The following is an 18,899-nucleotide window of genomic DNA, read 5'->3' on the forward strand; positions in this document are numbered from 1 at the left end:
GGTCTCACAATGTCATTTATTTTTTATTCCCATTTGGAGTTTGACGAAGATAATACTGAGCCAAAGGAAATGCTACCTGCTAAAGACTTGCAGAAAGTACCTATAGTGTGTCCTCTTTGGATAAATGCCAATCCATGTTCTACACATATGAAGCATCTAAAATTGGCAAACTCATGGAATCAGAGAGTAGCATGGTGGATGCCAGGGGCTGGGGGAGGGGGAGGATGGGTATATGCTAATCAACGGGCCTAAAGTCTCAATGATGTAAGATAAGTTCTAGAGATCTACTGTACAACATCACATCCAACTACAGATACTGTATCGTACACTTAAACATTCGTTAAGAGAGCAGATCGCACACAGTGTTATTACTACAATAAAAAAAATTTAAAGAATGGAAGAGCCTGCAGTAAAACACCAATATCAATATCATAAACTGGAGCAATTGGAAAGCTACGTCGGATGGGCTGCTACTTTGTCACGTGTAAGGAGCAAATCCTCCCCAGTTGGTCATGGTTTCTTTCGTCATAATTTGTGTTAGTAAAAACAGAATAAAAGTACATTTTATCCCTACAGTTCTTTATTTCCAACTTATCCAGATTGTGTGTTCAGCTCTGGGGACTTCTGGGAATGTCCAGATTGAATAATGGGGCCAGAGACAAGTGTGTCTTGTCACAGGTCTGTTGTAACCCTTCCTTCCTAAACCACTGCTCCCAAAGCTTTTTAGAAATGCTCCAATTGTCCTAACCTGCTAGGTCCATTTCAGTGTCTCACATTCAGTCAAGAACTATGATATTATTAGTTGTCTCTATCCACTTCTGCAATATCATTTCGCAAGGACGTGTGTCCTAATACTGAGGCACTGAGTATCGGCAGACTAAATGAGGGAGATTGGCCAAGGAAAAATGGAATTATTTTCATAGGCAGTACATTTTTAGGAGTGATTGCTGAAAACACAAGGCACACTTGCGTTTGTTAACATATTTGCCACAAGAGATTAAAGATCACACACAGACACAGACGCACAGATGTGCGCGCGCGCGCACACACACACACACACACACACACACCACGATGTGTGTGTGGAGGAAAGAGTATTTATTACCCCTGCCCTAAAGACCATGGTCAGCAAAGTGTGTATACTGAAAACGATTTTCAATTGTTTCAAAAAGAAAAGGAAGTTCTTTAGAAAAAATAATGACTTCGTTAGTAGCTCTAAAAATATTGATAATTTGAGGGGTTTTGAAATGGCTTATGCCAATAGACTGGGAGAATGATAAACCTGTTTGAACGATAACACAACCCCATTGCTTTTTTATGTTCCTTACTGCACTGTTTAATAGCACAGGCAGAGAGGAAAAACTGACTGTGATGAATATATGAGACCAAATAAAACGTTAAGGGTGTAAAATGTCCTGAAAACACAAGCTGTAATCTGATGTTGTCGATCTAATCCACACACACTCTGTAATTAGAAACATATCGGAACAGGGCAGCAGCACATTTGTATTTTTCCCTCAGACCCTTTTTTTGATCATTCACATGTGACACATTCATTTTTATTGCCATTTCCACTTAAAAAAAAATTTTTAAGGTATCATAAAACCGCCCATAATGTTTTGAGCCCTTCTAAATTATTTTTCAGTTTTCTCTCCTGAAAGGAAATAACACAGCAAAGATTCTAACCTGATGGAAACGTTTTAAGCCCATCTCATCTCTCTGTGCTCCAGATCCTTTTGACACACCCTTCTCCCTTCTTTCTTAGCGTTAAACTGCTTCTCCACTTCCTTTACATCAGTGGGAACACTTCCCTTATGGGTGTCAGGATCTCTCAGAGGGGTCAGGGGCTGCCCCGCAGAGGAAATGACAAGCTGTGAAATGGAAAAGAACAATTTCTTCCACATGTTCCTTTGCTCCTGGAGCAGTGCGAGGTTGTCAGCCAGCATCACTTTGGAAGCAAGCAGGACTCTGCATCGTAGTCCTGTCAAAACTAATTTACAATTAAAGACCTGCACGACTGCTTAAAGCTTTTTCAGTTCCAGCAGTTTTCTGAAATGACTTTGAGATTGAAGTGGTTCAAACCAGCAACCATTGTTGTAATTAACCCCTAATGGTGAAGAAGCTCACAAAATCAAAGTTTAAAACAATTATCATATTTTTTAATGAAATCTGTTAAAAAATACAATCCTTACTCTACGTCCAATTAACATCTGTGTGGAGTTTCCCCACCTGAGCCCCAATTTGGGGAGTTTAATGTTGCAGCTATTGGAAGTCTTAGTCTGTAAATAAAGTTACAAGGTGACAACTTCATTGATCTGTAAGAAGGAAGGGAGGAAGGAAAGAAGGAACAAATGAAGAAACGAAGGAAGGAGGGAAGGAAGGGAGGGAGAAGAAAGGAAGGATTTACCTTGACCGTTTGATGCTTTTTAAAAAAAGATTTAAATTATTTTAAAATATTTTGCAGCATTCCTATGATTTTAAGCTTTTGTTTGTTTGTTTGTTTTGGCCGAGCAGCATTTCGTGTGATCTTAGATCCTGACCAGGGATCGAACCTGTGCCCCCTGCCCCTGAAGTGGAAGCACAGAGTCCTAACCACTGGACCGCCAGGGAATTCCCAGCATTTCTATGATTTTAAATATTTAGATGCGTTTCCATGATACACTAAATAAAGGCATTTTAAAATTGCAGGTAGGGCTTCCCTGGTGGCACAGTGGTTAAGAATCCACCTGCCAATGCAGGGGACACGGGTTCGAGCCCTGGTCCGGGAAGATCCCACATGCCGCGGAGCAACTAAGCCTGTGCACCACAACTACTGAACCTGTGTTCTACAGCCCGCGAGCCACAACTACTTAGCGCGTGGCACACCTACTGAAGTCCGCGCACCTACAGCCCGTTCTCCACAACAAGAGAAGCGACCGCAATGAGAAGCCCGCGCACCGCAACAAAGAGAAGCCCCCGCTCTCCGCAACTACAGAAAGTCCAAGTGCAGCAATAATAGACCCAATGGAACTAAAAATAAATAAATAAAGTAAATAAACTTACTTTAAAAATTGCAGGTAATTAGTTTTTTATGCAGATTAATCCCTTTGAAACATACTATGGTTCCCTGAGGTTCAATTCTGCACTTAGATAACCAAGTTAGATCACTTACACTGTTTGAAAATCTAGAAATCCACGAGAACAAACGTCATGTCTAAAAACTGCCTCAACATTTCACCAAATGGTGATTCTGAAGTAGGCATTCCAAATTCTTAAAAGCTTGGACATATTCTGTAGAAGCACTCATTCCTTAAAAGCTATACGAACATCATTAGAGTTACACACAGCAGGAAATGATTCGGGACAGTCTCTCCACAAACTCACCTCTGTCAAAAGCAGAGTTAGGTGTACTAGTTTCAAATAACAGATGCCTAATTTTCCCACAGAAACACGTAACAACAGACTTACAAATTACTAAAAAAAAGTCTGTATCACTATGGTCTGGGGTAATCAATAGTGCCTGAAACTTGCTTTCCTTATCTTACACTTGAGGGCACGGTGGCCTAAAGACTTCTGGGAACACGTTGTGTAGAGCTGTCTAAAACTAGCCACGTGCTCCCACACAGTAAGTCTCTTCATGAATGAACGCACTAAATAAGCTCTAGTGACCAGCTTGTCCGTGGCTCCCTGTTCTGAGTTCCAGTTTTATGGGTCTGAGCTGCTCTTCATCTGTGCTTCTTCTCTCACTGCTGTTAATTAATTTGCCCTCCATTCTGCCTCTACTTCACGGCGCAGGTGGGGCATAACAGTATATACCTATACCAGGCAGAACCCTCTCCCCAGGCTGCTTAAAAAGTCACTGAAATAGAACCACACACATATAGCCAATTGACTTTTGACAAAGGTGCAAAGGCAAGTCAGTGGTGAAAGAATAGCCTTTTCAACAAATAGTGTTAGAACAACTGAACATTCATATACAAAACAGTTTACCTCCAAGGGATCATTGCTCTAAATGTAAAATGTAAAACTAGAAAACTTTCGGAAGAAAACATGAGAAAATCTTGTGACAGAGGGTTAGATAAAGAGTTCATGGATGAGATGTCAAATGTACGATCCATTTAAAACATTGATAACTTGGCCTTAAACAAAATTCAAAACTTTTACTCTGTGAAAGACACTGTTAAGAAAATTAAAAGTCAAACTGCAGATGGGGAGAAAGCATTTACAAACGACATATCCAACAAAGGATATGTATCCAGAACGTATAAAGAACTGTCAAAACTCAACAGTAAAAAACAACAAAAAAAGTTAAAAACCCAATTTAAAATTGGGCAAAAGACTTGCACCGATCCTTCACCAAAGAGTATATATGGATGTCAGATAAGTGCATATGAAGATGTTCAATGGTATTAGCCATTAAAGAAATACACATTGAAATCACAATTTTGGATTTAGTTTAAATACAAATTAGAATGACATTTAGAAAAACTGACAACACCAAGTGCTGATGAGGTTGCAGAGCAACTGAAATGCAAAGTTGTTACTGCCACTCTGTAAAATGGTTAGGCAGCTTCTTATAGCATTAATTGTACATATGCCATACAAGCCAGCAACTTTACGTCAAGGTATATGTTCTAGAGAACATGTAAATACTATGCTCACACAATCACTTGCATATGAATATTTACAGCAACTTTATTCCTAATCGTCAAAACTAGAAACAATCCATACGTCCTTTAATGAGTGAACAGATAAATAAGCTACGGTACTTCCATGTAACGGAACATTATTCAGCCACAAGGAGGAATGAACTGTTGATACATGCAACAACTCAGTTGAATCTCAAAGGCATTACGTTAACTAAAAGAAGGCAGTGTCAACAAAAGACTACATACTGTATGACAGCTTGAAAAAAACAAAAAATCTCTTTTTTCTTCATAATGATGGAAAGAGATCACTGGGTATCAGGGCTTAGGGCTGTCGGCTGGGAGTGAGTAGGGGTGTGTCTACAGCAAACAGCACAAAGGAGGTTGTGTGGGTAATGGAATGGTCCTTCATCCCGACTGTGGTGGTGTTTGCATACATCTACGTATGTGCTACATTACACAGAACTGAACACCCTAAGAAAGTTAATTTCACGTATTTTAGTTTAAAAAATAAAATAAACTGTTTGCTTGACTTATTTCCACAGAAAGGAGCTGTAAGCCCAGACAGCACTCAGATGCATCTCCATTTATTCATTCAGCAAATATTCACTGAGAACCTGCGGTGTGTCAAATGTTTTTGTAAGCCCTGGGTACATGAATAAGCAAAGCAAGGATCCCTGCCTTCCTGGAGTCTGTAGTCCAGCCACACCTCTTGATGATAAATTTCTAAGACTCAGCCAAGTAGATGGGGCACTGAGGTAAGGACAGAGCTGGTACCTTCAGAAGCACCCCTTCATCTCTAGGCTCTGTATCTCTAGGCTTCACCTCCAGAGTTAAAGGAAGTGTACAGCTGTTTCAAGGTCCCTAATGAGAGTGTACCATCTACAGCAAGACTACAGCTTATACCATAATTAGGCCACCTCTTGCCCCTTTCTTGTCTTCAGACACCAAAACTAGACAGAACTCCAGCATTCCTGCTTTGTGACAGACAGCAGTTTCAGGTAACACAATATAATCAGACCAAATTAAAAGATTAATGACATCACTTTAACATTTATTATCTCATTTGATTCTCTCCACAAGCCTGGAAGTAGAAAATACAGCTATTACGATTCTTATTTTACACACATGATGAAAGTACCTCACAGAGGTTTCAAATATTAAGTAGTAAACTTGTGATTCATGCTGGTGTTCTGTCGTCAAGACCATACTGCTTTTCCCTCTACCATAGTGCAACGAAAATAGTGCAAATGAAATAGTGCAAATGAAAATAATTCCTTTGTATTTCTTGGCTTGGCTAATCCACAGTTGCCTAAGGAGTGCATTAATTCACACTTATTAATTCAACAAATCTTTACTGAGAAATTGCTCTGTGCCAGTGGTGGCACAAGCAGACTTGGTTCTTACCTTCACGAGGCTTGTAATCCAGATGGGGAGGCATACAAATGAACGCAAAACTGGTATAAAGGGAAAGAACATTGGAGAAAGTCATGGAGTCATTGGATAGGGCCTCCTTGAGAAGGAAGTTTTAAGCTAGATTATGAAGGATGAAAAGTTAGTCGCAGTTAATGCCTCTTTCAGATAGAAGAAACAGCATGAAGGAACATCCTCGGTGGAAATTGCTGTATTTCAAGGAATTGAAGAAAATTAGAGCAATCTGCAGCTGCACATCAGTGTTTCTCGACGTTGGCTGCATATTAGAGTCACCAGGAGAAGTTTATTAAGAATAAAGGTGTCGGGCTTCCCTGGTGGGGCAGTGGTGGAGAGTCTGCCTGCCGATGCAGGGGACACGGGTTCGTGCCCCGATCCGGGAAGATCCCACATGCCGCGGAGCGGCTGGGCCCGTGAGCCATGGCCGCTGAGCCTGCGCGTCCGGAGCCTGTGCTCCACAACGGGAGAGGCCACAGCAGTGTGAGGCCCGCGTATCGCAAAAAAAAAAAAAAAAAAAAAAAAAGAATAAAGGTGTCCTTTGGTTCTGTCGACAAACCCTTACCTTAAAAATACCCCAGACTTTATATTCTTTTGCTATCACCCCAGTTCAAGCACTGTTATCATTCAGTAGGATTCCTGCAGTAGTAGCCCGATTGGTGTCAATTAATAAATCTGTTAACCTGAAGTCAAATAAAGTCCTTTCTCTGTTCAAAACCATCCTAAGGCTTAGCATCTCACTCCAAGTAGAGGTTAGGGAGTAGGGTGGGGAACACAGCTGACACAGTGCTCTGGAGGCCACCCCAAACCCCGAGCCTGTCTGACCCTGTCCTCTACAGCTCCGCCCTGGCTCACTCTGTCACAGGCACATTAGCCTCTTATGTTCCTCAGAACATGCCGGTCACACTTCATTTAGGGTCAAATAGCACCTGCTATTTTGTTTTCCTGGGATATCTGCTTGGCTGGCTCTCTGACCTTCCCAGTGAGGACTACCTTAACATCTATGCATGATAAGGATGCTCAGAGCTGCAGTGACAATGAGAGGTAATTCCAGAAAAGCTCAAGAAGTTGGCCAGAGCCTAGCACTGGATTTTCTTAATGGGCTTCTGGTATCTTGTAATATGAAATAATGTGTCCTTGCTGTCTAAGCCATTGTTAGGTATTTCACTTGTAGCCAAATGCCGCCCATTCATGTATGCTACATTTCCATATGTGCCCAGATTTGTTGCTAGATTCTCTAGACTAAGGTCACTCTTCTAAAGATTTTTGGATTTCAATTTCTGAACATAGACAGCTTTTTACATATACACAACTATATAATTTCATTACATGAATGAATATTTTTATACATATTAGTTTTTTTTAGTTGTTTTTATGGTTGTTGCCAGTGTTTTTCTGTAGTCATTTTTCCCTTTCCTTTAAAAAAATTGGATCACTTTCCCCCTAACATCAAACCATATGTGACCTCAGATAACTTATATTAATAATCCAGCTTACATGATTTCATATAATGTCTGTACACAATACACGATCATTTAGAAAAAATATATTTATAAACTATATGTGATATACTGACTTTATAACCTGTGACATTGTCAATATTAGTGTATTAATTATAATCTATTTTTCTATAAGTCTCTTAGGATTTCCTAGTAGTTAATCATGTCGTGTGCAAATAAGAACAGCTTTGCCTCTTCTTTCCAATCCATATACCTTTATTTCTTTTTCTTGTCTTATTGAACTGACTAGAACATCTAGTGCAATGTTCATTAAAAGGATGTTACAGATAAGACACATTGCATTATTTCTGATATTGGAGGAACTATTCAGTCTTTCACCAATAAATATGATATTAGCTGGAGGTTTACACAGATGTCTCTTAGTGTGAGGAAATTCCCTACTATTTATAGTTTCTTGAGGGTTTAAATCAGAAAGCATTGTGAATTTTGTGAAATTCTTTTTCTGCATTTTTTGATATTATCATAGGCTTTTCTTCTTAAATCTTATAAAATACAGTCTATTGCATTGATTGTCAAACCAATCTTGTATTCCTGGGATAATCCCCACCTGATCATGGTGTGTTACAATTTTGAAACATTGCTGGGTATAATTTGCTAAAGTTCTGTTAAGATATTTTAATCTATGTTACTGAGGGATATTGCTCTGGTGTTTTTTTTTAAAGTCTTTCTGGTTTTACTCTCAGGGTAATGCTGACATCAAAAATGATTTGTAATGTTCCTCTTCGATTCCTTCCTCTTCAATTTTCTGGAAGAATATAAGTGGAACTGGCATTATTTCTTCTTAGATGTTTGGTAGAATTAACAAAAGAATATATCTGGGCCTAAAGTTTCCTTCCTGTGGGAAGGTTTTTGACTATGAATTCAATTTATTTAATAGATATAAGACTATTCACTTACTTATTTTTTTCTCAGTTGTTTGAATTTGTTTGTTGGTCCTTTGTATGTCTTCTTTGGGAAAAAAATTCTATTCAGTTCCTATGCTCAATTTTAAATCAGATTGTTTGATTTTTGCTATTGAGTTATATAAGCTCTTTGTATTTTGGATAGTAACCCCTTATTAGATACATGATTTTCAAAAATTTTCTCCCATTCTATAGGTTGCCTTTTCATTTTCTTGATGGCTTCTCATTTGAAATTTACTGAATTTCCTTTTTAATGTCTTCTTTGGCAAGGATTTTTTTTTTATTTCCAAATATTTGGGGCTTTTTCAGATAATTTTCTGTTATTGGCTTCTAATGTAATACTATTTTATCTCAGCTTATACTTTGTATGATTTCAATCTTTTTAACTTTATTGAAACATTATTATGGCCCCGAACATAGCCTCTCTTGGTAATGTTTCATGTGTACCTCAGAGGAAACGTGTTTTCTGCTGTTGTGGGTGGAATGTTCTGTAACTGTCAAGTTGCTTTATAGTGTTGTTCAAGTTCTCTATATCTTTGCTGATTTACTGTGTATTTTCTCTGTTCAGTTCTGGAATAGCATGTGCATATCTCCAACCATAACGGTCGATTTGCCATTATTTTCCTTTCAGGTCTATCTGTATTCATATATTATGACATTGTTATTGGGTGCCTACATATTTAAGGTTGTTATATTCTCTTGAGAAATTGAACTACATATCATTATATCGTGTCTCTCTTTATCCTTAGTAATATTCCTCATTCTACAATTTGATACTAATATAGCCACTCCAAGTTTGTTTTGCTTATTTGTTGGACACTACAGTTTTTCATCCTTTTACTTTTAACCTATTTGTGTCTCTAAAGTAAATTGCTTTGTTTATCCAATCTGACATCTCTGCCTTTTACTTAGTGTTTAGATTATATGCATTTAGTGTAATTGTCAATATAGTTATGTCTAAATCTATCTTGCTATTTGTTTACTATTTGTTCCATCTGATTTTCACCCCTTTCCTGCTGCTGCAGCTGTTGTTGCTGTTAATCGAAAATTTCTAAAACAATATTTTATGTACCCTACTGGATTATTTAACTATACCACTTCTTTCAACTTTTGATAATTGTTCTAGAATTTACAATATATATCTTTAATATGTCACAGACTACCTTCAAATTATATTATACCATTTTACATATGGTGTAAGAAACTGAAGACAATAATTTGATACGTTTGTTCTAGGGCAGAGCCCAGACATGAGTATTTGTTCAAAACTCTACAGAAGAGTCAATGTACAGGCAAAGTTAAGAAGCATTGTTTTACCAGGTTTGTCAAATCACAGATATAGGCAAAACTATATTTAAGTATGAATAGACTTCTTTTAGAATTTATTAACATTTTGGTTGATTTTGAGTGGGACTTAACTTTTTTTTAAGTCAGTTAGGTTTGGGTGGTCTATTTTTGTACGGAAAAGCTCACATAATATTCATTGGTTTCAACACATGTGACACATGATGCAATAAGCTATAGTGACTCTTCAGAAGCATTGATGGGAAAGCTCTAGTAAAAAGGAGGCCATTGCCTCATCCACTATCTACACTTCCAAAGATGGATGAGTGACCTAAAGACAAAGAAACATGGCTAGTGTAGAGCACCCACACAGGATCACAGCCTGAAGCAGGAGATCATCAGATACCAGAGTTGAAGTATGTTATTTTAAAGGTCCTTTGAATTGGACTTCCTGGATACATGGTACTAGTCTTACAGGAGTCCCAGAGAGCATATACTTGACCTCTATTATCACTGACCCATATGCAAACAATAAAACTTGGTCCCAATTTTTTAAAATAATGTTAGATAAGAAATGAGCGCCGGAATTGTCTTGTGCTTTCTCAGAGTAGGTGCTTGTCTACACTTGGGTGGCTCAGCCTTTCCAGGTCACAGAGCCTCATTTCTGCATCCTTATTTTGTCCTCGAGCCAAAACCTACAGCAACTGTGAAAACAATCCCCATGCGTTTGCTGAAATCCAGTGGTTCCTTACAGTTCTTCAAATATACTTTGTACCATTCTGACCTCTTAATTTTTCTCATGTCTTTTCTTTTACCTCAAAGAAATACGAGGTTAACACATATTTCCCCGAATTATACCAATACAAGATTTAAGTGGGGTTGTATTAAAAAGAAGTTCAGGCAAATTTCAACTGCCCTCAAAAGCTTACCCATTTGTTTCCAGATGCCTATGAGCTCACCTGAGCTCATGATCTCCTCACCTATCTCATCCCACAGTGGCCTCCGTAACACCTTGAATTACAGAACGGTAGTATATAGAACACAGTACATGTACACAGTATGCCTCATTTTCTCATGGGATAGTATGTACCATAATATATATATATACTTCCAAATATATATACTTCCAGTTCTTGCTCAATTTCAGTGAAAAAGTTCTTTTAGCAGGTTGGCAAGTGTTTCCATGCAGTTCCCCTCTCCCTGGGAATCCCACCCTGAGATGACTGAGATGGGGAACAAATCTGATCGACAGAGAGCATACATTTCCCACCATTGCCCCTCTCCCCTAACAACAAAATCTTCATTATTCAGCCAATTGCATCTGCGTCACTTCTCCAAGTGTGAAGTCTCCCAGAAGACTTGCTGGTCCTGCAGGTAAATAGAGTGCTGGCAGGCTCTCCCACCATCTAGTCAACCTGGATACATATACATTATCTTAGTGGTGGAGTAGGCCTGTGCTCCCATGAGCCCCTGGAGGTTGAGGATTGCATGTTTTTTTGGTTTACAATTGCACAGCATTTAGCAGTGTGTTTTGCTGACGGTGGTTACACAATAAAACTCTCCTGAATTGAATTCTGCATCACAAAACACTTATAGACCTTGCCAGAGACCATTGTTCACGCAACGTAGGCACATACAAAACAAAATTGTCAAGCAGAACAAATATTTCCCTAGTCTGCCCCCTAAAAACTAAAACAGCCTAAAAGATAGTGATAACCCCAAAGTTACATCATGGGTCTTTTTATTCCGGCCTTTCATTTTTCATAAATAATATTTTCTGGCCTCAGGCATTCACCTATTTGCAACCATGGGATTAAAACATCAACCATGGGATTAAATTCAGAATCATCTTAATGTGTGTGTGTGTGTGTGTGTGTGTGCATGCCCATGCATGCATACATGTGCTGGTAAGTGAACATTAAAGTCACTTTGTCATGATTTGGGGACTCTAGTGGATTCATCAGGTTACATATGGAGCCTACTAATGCGGGACAGCTTGTGGATATCATAAATATATTTTTCAGATAGAAACTTTGCAGCCGTGAACACACCACGTGCTCACCCCTTCCCTAAGGTTCACTCCTTTATTTGTAAATAGCCAGAAAGCCAACAAGCCAGAGTTTAATAAACTTTTAATTTGAAATGAATTACCACATGTTGTGTTTGTTTATCCATTATTAAATCTCTGAGCAACATATCAGTGGCAGAAACCGCATACTGTATCACAGTGCTGATATATTAGAAAACAAACCCATGGGGGATATTAACTGCTAATACTATGTCTAGGAAGCCTCCAAGAAAAATAAATAAATATATGCAATGTAGCAGAGACAGGCATTTGCAGAGATTTTTATGTTTTTTTAAACTCATCTATTCAGAGCAAGGGCAGAAGCTCCCTGTGTAGTCTTTGAAATGTGAGGCTCATATTGGTCTCTGAGCTCAGAGCACAGCAAATGATAATCAGCCTTTTCCAAAGCCTTTTCCTAAAGCATAAAAGATTCTTCCTCTCCTGGTATACAGTGTTCCCATATCGAGTGTGTCAGTATTCATATTTCTTGGAGTACCACCTGTCCTCCTTTTAAGGGAACTGGGGGCACACTTTTTGCCAAGTCCAGAGCACAGGGCAGTAGATATGGAAAATATAGGCACAGTACCCTGAGGAAATACTGGAAAGCAAAAATGATCTAGTGAAAAATGGTCTAAGAGTAATTGCTTCTAATCTTCTGCTCAGGATCCTAAAACTAGGTTAAAATGTCAGTATCACCGAAATATTATTACTGCTAAACCAGAACCTGCTTTCTCAAAAGTTAAAAATTCTAAAATAAGATTTTTAGCTTCATATTTAATCCTAAAACATTGGGGGGGGGAGGAAGGAAGGAAGGAAGGAAGGAAGGAAGGAAGGAAGGAAAGAAGGAAGGAAGGAAGGAAAGAAGGAAGGAAGGAAGAGATGGAGGGAGGGAGGGAGGGAGGAAGGAAGCAAAGAAAGAAACCCACATTACAAATGCACTTTTTTTAGTGTCCCAAATAGTGGCTTTCAGAGTTGACTGGATATTTGAACTTGATATTTAAACAAAAAATTAACTGCAGTTTTCTATCTTTTTTATAATCATTTCTTTTATATGTCTTGACTTATTAATTCTATCTCAGGAAGGTGATCATCAACCACCAGAAAAGATCTGGACTTTTTCTTCTCCTTCTACATCTCAGATTCCCAGGTTACACAGATTATGTGCTATTGTTAAATTAATTTATTTTCATAGAATGAGGGCATCCCAAGCCCTCCTGTTGGAAGGCCTGACTAATCTGATTTGATGTAGACAAGAGGTGGGTAAAAGTCTTTCTTCTGAAGACAGGACTGAGTAAGACTCAATCACAATGTCCACGAATGTCCTCGACAGAGCAGCTTCACTAAGCATTTTGGAATGAGGCCAAATCTGCCCTTCACTTCTCTGTTTCCTTCTCTGCCCTTTTATGGCACTCTCTACTGTTTCTTAGGTTGCCAGTGCCTTAGATCCGCCCCCCCATCTTCCCCATATCCACACGGAGAATATCGACAACGGCATACCCATTGTTAGCCACCTGGGATATTTGCATTTAAAATATAAAAGCCAAAGCCTTAAACCTATTAAAACCCAACATAGAATGCTTACAGTCAGCTCAAAGGTGTGCATGTTGAGGACAGCAAACTCTACCCATTATTCTCTAAACCTAGACCATGACTTCGGTCACCTCCTACCTTCTCAGGCTATGAGTAAAGCAAATCGAAGTTCTCAGGTGTGAGAAGCAATATACTTTAATCAAGTTGCCTTATAGTGTTGGCAATTATTACCTAGTGCCAATATATATATCATTTCTAATTCAGTTTCACAAATATTTGTTTAAAGCCAGTGACATAATTCAACATATATGAATTCTGTGTATAAAATTTCAATAGAACATTTCCAGGTATACATGACTCTATAAAATGACACTGAGTTCTCTGGAGGTGGTGGTGTCTCAGTAATCATTGGCTGGTGATAATGGTTTTACTCACAGGGAAACAGGACAGGTGTGAATACGGAAGCCCAGGGCTTGCGGTGGACTTGCCTGTTATGGAAGGAAGTGGGGTTCTAGAAATTGAACTTAGCAATCAGTGGAGTTTTACTTGGCCCAACAAGGCAAAAATTCTCCAAGGGATTTGGAAAACTCCAGGCACAACTTAAGAAACGTTTATCACTGGAAATTGAATATGATGCTCTGTGCTGCCCAGCAGATAGGTAGAACGAGACAAGGAAGATGAATGTCACCTAAGAAGTCAAATAGTACAGGCTTTGGGTCTGATTACAGTAGGGATCCAGCATCCTTCTGAAACATGGCTGTTTCCCTGAGCTATGCCCTCATTCCAACACTTTCATCATTCTACATACTCTCCCAGGTTGAAATCTACCACATACCAGTCTCAGCTAGAGTCTAGGTATTTATGCCTCTCTAATGGACATATTCTCCTTCCCAACTTCCACCTCTCTCCTGAGCTTCACATGCATTTTTCCAAAGATCACCTGAACGTTTCTACTTGGGTATAATATAGGAATCTCAAACTCAGTAGGTCCAAAATCAGGCTCATGGTTTTTCTTCTAATCTTGTCCTTCCCCCTTTATTTCCTGTTATTTGCTGGTTGATATCCATATCAACTCATGGTAAAAAATTAGGAATCATCCCTAATTCTCCTGTGCCATCCATATCCAATTAACAGGAACATTCTTATTCTTAGTCCTATGGTCATTCTATTCCACCTCTTTAATACTTTAAAAATGTGTACTCTCTTCTCCAACTTTACTATCTCTGCCCTAATTCAGACCCTTATCTGTTGCCTGGACTGCTCTAAACTTTTCCTAACTGATCTGTTTCTAGTCATGCCTTTCTCAAATAAACCCTCCTAAAAATTACCAGAGGGACCTGCCTAGAATAGAAAGTGAAATACATCACTCGCCTTCCTGAGATCCATCCGTGGCTATCCATTTAATGCTGATTTCTCATCAGCCACACTAGACCCAAGAAGACAGTGAGGAAAACAGTGAGGGAACATTACTAGCATCCTAGAATTTTATACATGGAAAAATGATCTACCAAAAGTAAGGAAAAATAGACTTTTGCAGACATGCAATGACTAAGAGAGTTTACCACTCACAGATCCAAACTCTAAATGAATTACTAAAGATTTATTTCAACAAGAAGAAAAATGGAACCAGACTGAAGACATGTTACATTAAAATATTATAAAGCACAGATACTGTCAAATGTGTCAGTAAATTAATTTTATATTGAAAGTTAAAAAAAAAACAAAAACCCTAGATTCTCTGTTTAACAAAAAAGTGAAACCAAAGGCATAGCCAACAATAACATAAAAGTACACAGAGGTGTTTAATGAGTAGCTAACGCACACTAAAAGTCCTTGCCACACTCAGAATAGAAACGAAGTATTGAATAAAGTTAGAGTTTTAAAGATAATTTATACTTAAATATGTAGATAGGAAAATTAAGGATAATAGCTAAAATAACAATAAAATTTATAGATTAAAAACAGTACAGGAGGGACTTTCCAGGTGGCGCAGTGGTTAAGAATCTGCCTGCCAATACAGGGGACATGGGTTCGAGCCCTGGTCTGGGAAGATCCCACATGCCGTGGAGCAACTAAGCCTGTGCACCACAACTACTGAGCCTGCTTTCTAGACTGTGAGCCACAACTACTGAGCCCGTGTGCCACAACTACTGAAGCCCACGCACCTAGAGCCCATGTTCTGCAATAAGAGAAGCCACCACAATGAGAAGCCCATACACTGCAACGAAGAGTAACCCCCGCTTGCCGCAACTAGAGAACACCCGTGTGCAGCAACGAAGACCCAATGCAGCCGAAAAATAAATAAATGAATAAAAAAAAAAAGTATAGGAAAAATAAAATAAAATAATTATTTTGAGTTAAAGAGAAATTCAAAAAAGAAAGCATTCTTTAAAGGCAAAGAAATAGGATGGTAAACATAAAATGCAAAATAAAATGTTATCAAGTACAAATAGAACAGTAATAAGAATAATTACCAAAAAACCTAAACTTACCTATTAAAAGACACATATCTACTTGTCTCGAGTACAAAAATAAAATTCAGATTTATACTGCTAAAACAGATATATCCAAAAGGACACCACAGGTGAATTTTAAATTTTTAAAATAAAGTGTAAAAATATAATATATGCTGTGAAAATATTTATCAAAAAATCAGATGGTAGAATTAATATCAGAAGAACTAGATTGTAAATCCAAAAGCATTAATAGACATACAGAGAGACTACATCTATATAAAAGAAATGAGAACATCATAAAAACTGTAACAATCATAAACTTGAATGCACTTAAAACAGATTTAAAATACATAAAGCAATATCTGGCAGAATTACAGGGAGAAATGGACAGATCCAGTCATAATTGGAGATTTCACACATCAGATAAATAAAAACTGAAGATAAATGTGTTAAGCTTTCAAATCAAGAAGATTTTAAAAGTAACCCCAAAGAAAATCTGAAGAAAATGAGTAAACAAATAATAAGGCTAAGAATATAAATGTAGAGTAAACAAAAAATCAATCAAGAGTCTTAATGGAGGCAAATGAGCAATTGTATATTTTAAAAAATGAATAAAAGCGTATGTCTTAATCAGTATTAGGAATGAAAAGAAGAATATAACTATAGATTTAGTGTTATTTTAAAATTACGATAGTATTCTTATATATTTTCTTATAGACATGTAAAATATCTCTCGAATAATACATGAAAAGCACTGATTCCTCCAAGGAGAACAATTGTTTGCTGGGAGGTCAGCAAGGGGAGACAGATTTTATTTCGAACAATTTAAATGTATTGCCTATCCAACAAAACTGTAACAGAAGGGAATGCATCTTAAAAGGTAATACAATAATATGACAATGCTAATCCCATCAGTTTTAGACTAAGTTAATCCAATTAGAATTAAATTAATAATAAAGTGATTGAATAATCATTAAAAATCAAAAACTGAATCAGAAATCAAGACTTTCCTACCATTCACCACACCTAAAAAAAAAAAGGCACCAGAACTCCCACAGATCAATAAGAAAAATAAGTAAATAACCCAAAGAAAAAGTGGACCAAATATAGGAACAGGTAATTGTCACAGAAGATAAAATCCAAATGGTCAACAGAAATATATGAAAACCTTTCCTGTATTCAAGGAAATTCTAATGAAAACACAGAAATATCATTTCATTCCAACTGAATTGACAAAACTGACAATAACAAGGATTGATAAGATGTGAGTCAAAGAGACTCTGCTACACAGCTATTGGGTTAGAAATTGATACAGCTGGATGGCAGCGTGTCACTATGCTGTAAACTTTGGATGTGTGTGCCCTGACTCAGTGATTCCTTTCCCTGTAGATATACTGTAGTGAAAGTCACACCTGTGAGCACAGGAGGACATGTCCAAGAATAATCACTATAGCCTCGTTTGCAAAAGAGTGAAACTGATAACAACATAAACAATAAGAATTAACAGATTTTGTTACAATCATGTAGAGAAATTCTATACAGAAATAAATCAACGAACCAGAAATACATATATGTGTTTGTGTGTGTTTGTATGTGTATGTAAATCAAAGATAATATTGAGAAAAAATAAAGTTCCAGAAGTAGACATAAGGTATGATATATTTATATAAACTTTATAAACATAGAAAATACATTCTATATTGTTTATAATTACATACATACCTAGGAAAGGGAATTATTCCCTTTGGGTAAAGGGAATCATTCTTTACAAAAAATAATAATCTCTAATGTACCTCTTCTGTAAATTGAAACGTTTGTACGTTGAATATTTCAAACAATGTTATTTGCTTATTTAGTGCTTGATTAAACCAGTCTTTGAAAACAAAGTCTTATAAAATAAATTCTATTATTTGAGAACTTTATTCTGAAAACAATTATCTTTCATTGAGCAGGCAAGAAAGAATTTTAGAGCAACAAGTAATGTGTTTCAAGGAATTTTCTATTTTACTATGTAATTTATAATTACGCAATATGAAAACTAGTATGCTTGTCTATGATTACATTCTCTTTAAATGGCAAGGTATAGAAAGAAACACACTAATACTACTTCTTTTCCAGTTTTATATAATATAACAAAACTTGAAATATTAGTAATAGAATGCTGATAAAATGAGAACTAACCTTGAGATGAGAGTGATGAGGATTTAGCTTCATCACCCCTTGAGGCACAAATGTTTTTCTCTGTTTCTTTCTCTGAAAGGCCAGCTGTGTTATCGACACCTGATTCTGCTTTCTCTGCTTCAGCCATTAAACAAACTGGAAATTCAGGGGGAAGCTGAATACACCTTTCATGGTTTTCTTGATCATCCAAATGTAGAGGAAGTTTAATTACCTATTAAAAGATAGACCTGTTATTGAAACTGTTGAAAATATTACACACACAGCTAATTATTTCTCTAGAACAAGGATATAATTTGCAAAATCCAAAAGGTCAACGATGAATTCAATTTTTCTAAAACTTCTATTTGTTTTTGTTTGGTTTCATTACAAAAAAATGCATTTTTTGTATTAACAGGTTTACATACAATGTCATTGCTCTATATATTTATTAGTTTCTTTGTTTTATCTTATCATTTCTTTATATTTTTCTTCCAAATAACACTGTGTGTCTAATATTCATGCTGGAATAAAATTAGCAAATATTTATTTACTAGCAAGTATTTACTATCTTCAAGAAACAATATTTTAAGTTCAAAAATAAATGATCAGATGGTAGAATCTAGTGGTGAATATAAGGGTGCTCAATATGCAATTTTTTCAACTTTTCTCTATGCTTAAAATGTTAATAATAAAATGCTTGGTAGAAATAATCAATGACACAGGAAATGAAGTATTCAGGAAAGTGAGGGATTGATAGAAAAGGTTTTCTAGGAAAAAGTTAAAGGCTACCTTCCTTGCATCATTTTCCGCCTTACATTCTTTCACACCCACTCTGGGGGTTGAATCAGAACAACTTCCAGTCTCCTCCTTAAAGCTCAGGGTTATTAGCCTGAGTTCTACCCCTAGTAACACATGAGGTCATGGCT

At 37.2% G+C, this 18,899-nt stretch overlaps 1 protein-coding gene across 3 annotated transcripts in view; it reads right to left on the reverse strand.

Annotated features, from left to right (window-relative positions):
- The window catches only part of LOC307192803 (uncharacterized protein), a 268,351-nt gene that overhangs the window by 122,172 nt on the left and 127,280 nt on the right, over positions 1-18,899 (reverse strand). For all 3 annotated transcript variants that reach the window (XM_079934104.1, XM_079934105.1, XM_079934103.1), the window contains one exon: positions 17,995-18,205. In XM_079934104.1, coding sequence (XP_079790230.1) covers positions 17,995-18,205 — 211 coding nt within the window. The remainder of the gene's footprint in view (positions 1-17,994; positions 18,206-18,899) is intronic.

Source organism: Stenella coeruleoalba (assembly GCF_951394435.1).
Source record: "Stenella coeruleoalba genome assembly, chromosome: 10".
Lineage (NCBI taxonomy): Eukaryota > Metazoa > Chordata > Mammalia > Artiodactyla > Delphinidae > Stenella > Stenella coeruleoalba.